This window comes from Verticillium nonalfalfae (assembly GCF_003724135.2).
Source record: "Verticillium nonalfalfae strain VnAa140/NRRL 66861 chromosome Unknown scaffold_240, whole genome shotgun sequence".
In the NCBI taxonomy this organism is placed as follows: Eukaryota; Fungi; Ascomycota; class Sordariomycetes; order Glomerellales; family Plectosphaerellaceae; genus Verticillium; species Verticillium nonalfalfae.
In genome coordinates, this window is record NW_021167465.1 from 1,952 (window position 1) to 4,625 (window position 2,674).

General features: G+C 58.3%; 1 protein-coding gene across 1 annotated transcript; it reads left to right on the forward strand.

The window, feature by feature from the left end:
• Positions 1-201: 201 nt before the first annotated feature.
• Positions 202-2,485, forward strand: D7B24_004379 (uncharacterized protein; the record flags this gene model as incomplete). The annotated part of the gene is made up of 3 exons (XM_028638550.1): positions 202-877; positions 939-1,071; positions 1,129-2,485. 3 exons carry the CDS (start codon positions 202-204, stop codon positions 2,483-2,485), a joined length of 2,166 nt encoding a protein of 721 aa, XP_028490273.1.
• Positions 2,486-2,674: the final 189 nt, after the last annotated feature.

The window sequence follows — 2,674 nt, forward strand, 5'->3', positions numbered from 1 at the left end:
GGCCGCCCACAATCGCTCACAAGTGTCTGCTGCCGCTTCCGCAAGCAAGCCCTGCATCTCAACCTCTCGACAGTGTGTGCTTGACACGAGCCTTTGAGCAATACCGTGAAGCTGGATCTCCCTCCGATCTCCCACGTGCAGACCCGGGGCCTGGCCGACGTGTCATACTACAACGCCCCCTCTAACCAACGGCCGCTGTACATGGGTACCGAGAGAATACCTTCTCTGCCACTGCCCGCTCAACACCAGGCCTACTCCTCTTCGGGGACATCGTCACCTCGGGTCAGCTCCATCGGTTCAGCAGCCAGCTCCCACCTCGGTTCTCAGTCGTCCTTCACCTCGGCTGCATCCTCCAACGGCCCCAAAACCCCCTCTCCTAACCTGCCCGTCACGACCACCATTCCAGGATCTGCAAGCCAATCAATTGGAGGATACGAACAGTATCCCACTATGAACCAACCAGCCGCTGAAATGTACTACCAACAGCATATGTCTGCAGGCCAGCCTCCCTCCAACCAAACAGTAACATCGGGCATGTCTTACCACCACCAGCAACAACCTCCTCCGCTGCAGCCAAGCCATTTGCCCCAATACCCTGCACCTCCCGCCCAGCAGTACGGTCAGCCTTATGGTTATGCCAATGGCATGGCTTCGCCCCAAAATGCCCACCCGAACGTTGGAAACTCGATGGGCGCGTCTCAAAATGTGCTGCCGCTGCCCGCGCCTCCCAACGGCAATGCTTACCAGGGATTTGACACAACGGGCCAGGTGGCGCCACCTGGCATGAAGCCCCGAGTGACGGCAACACTCTGGGAAGACGAAGGCAGTCTGTGCTTCCAGGTTGAGGCGCGCGGTATTTGCGTTGCTCGTCGCGAAGGTACGCATGAACGGACACGTGAACCTTCGCTTCAGGAATGCATCACTAATCGGAATCGCAGATAACCATATGATCAATGGCACGAAGCTTCTCAACGTGGCTGGCATGACCCGTGGTCGCAGGGATGGTATCTTGAAGAGTGAAAAACTGAGACACGTCGTGAAAATCGGGCCCATGCACCTCAAGGGCGTGTGGTAAGTTTTACATTCTTCCTGTTCAGCTTGAGCCACTCGTTCCTGACGAATTCCCAGGATCCCGTTCGAGAGGGCTCTCGATTTCGCAAACAAGGAAAAGATTACAGAGCTTCTGTACCCCCTCTTCGTCCACAACATCGGCGCCCTCCTGTACCACCCCACCAACCAGAACCGTACCAACCAAGTCATGGCTTCGGCCGAGCGTCGAAAGCAGGAACAGAACCAGATGCGCAACTCTCAATCGGGCCCAGGCCTGGCACCTATTCAGCAGCATCACCACCACCACTCGATGGGACTTCCTGGCCCCCAGCAGCCGCTTCCGTCTCACTCCAACATGGGACGACCCTCGCTGGACAGAGCTCACACTTTCCCGACGCCTCCGACCAGTGCTTCGAGCGTCATGGGCGGCAACATGGGCACTTCAGATGGCTTCCAGTGGGCCCAGCAGGGTCAAGGTATAGGCAGCGCGCAAAATGCGAACCCCATGTCCATTGACACTGGGCTGAGCAGCGCGCGCTCGATGCCAGCTACACCTGCTACCACGCCCCCCGGATCATCTATTCAGAGTATGCAGCAATATCCCGCTGCTAGCCAGTCTTACGACAACTCCCGACCCATGTACAATGCGTCCTCACAGCAGTCACCGTATCAGACAACAAACCCTGGCCCACAGGATCGCTCCTTGTACGGACACAACGACCCATACGGCAAAAATGACATGGGCCCTCCTTCGTCGCGCCCTGCAGGACCCGGCGCCCCCGTGGACCAAAAGGCTACGAACGGCATAATCTCGTCTTCGGACCAGAATGGACACGGTGTCAGTCACCAAGGCGGCGACGATGAGGCCGAACATGAGCAGGATGCCGAGTACACCCATGATAGTGGAGCTTACGACGGTAACCGAGCTTCTTATAACTACGCCGCACCCCCTGTTGGAGCTTTGTCTTCCGAACACCACTTGTCGCCCGAGATGACGGGATCTCCCAGCCACGCCCCGACGTCTGGACGTGCGACGCCCCGCACGGCCGCGCCTCCCCAGCCGTACTACTCCCAGCAGCCCGGCTACAGCACCCCTCCTCGGGTTCAGCAGCAGCCATCCAGCAATCTCTACAGCGTCATGAGCAATGACCGAGGCGCAACAGGTGGCTCGGCTGGTAGTGACGTTTACGCCCCATCAGCTGACATTGGCTCCATGTCCAACGGTTATGCTTCGCAGCAGCCCGTGCTGAACGGCAGCAGTGGCATCAAGCGAGGCCGCGAGGATGAAGATGATCTTCAGCGGCCCCTGAGCGGCGGTCCCGGCATGGAAATGAAGCGACGAAAGACGCTCATTGATGGGACCATCCCTGCAACCGGTTACGATGCTATGGCTAGGCCAGCTTCCGCGACTGTCGCTCCCACGCGGCGGAGGTGAAGCAGCAAACCATTAACCATGTTTGCTATGCCACGCTGACTGCACTTTTCGTCACAGCATCCCGCGGCGTTGTGGTCACGATTTCTGCGGCACGTCCACGAAACTTCGTGGGTCGGAACATGGGGAGGCACCAGATTCTGCTCCCCTCAACACTCCTTCTCTCAATTCTCCTTGTTACCTTGTATTCGC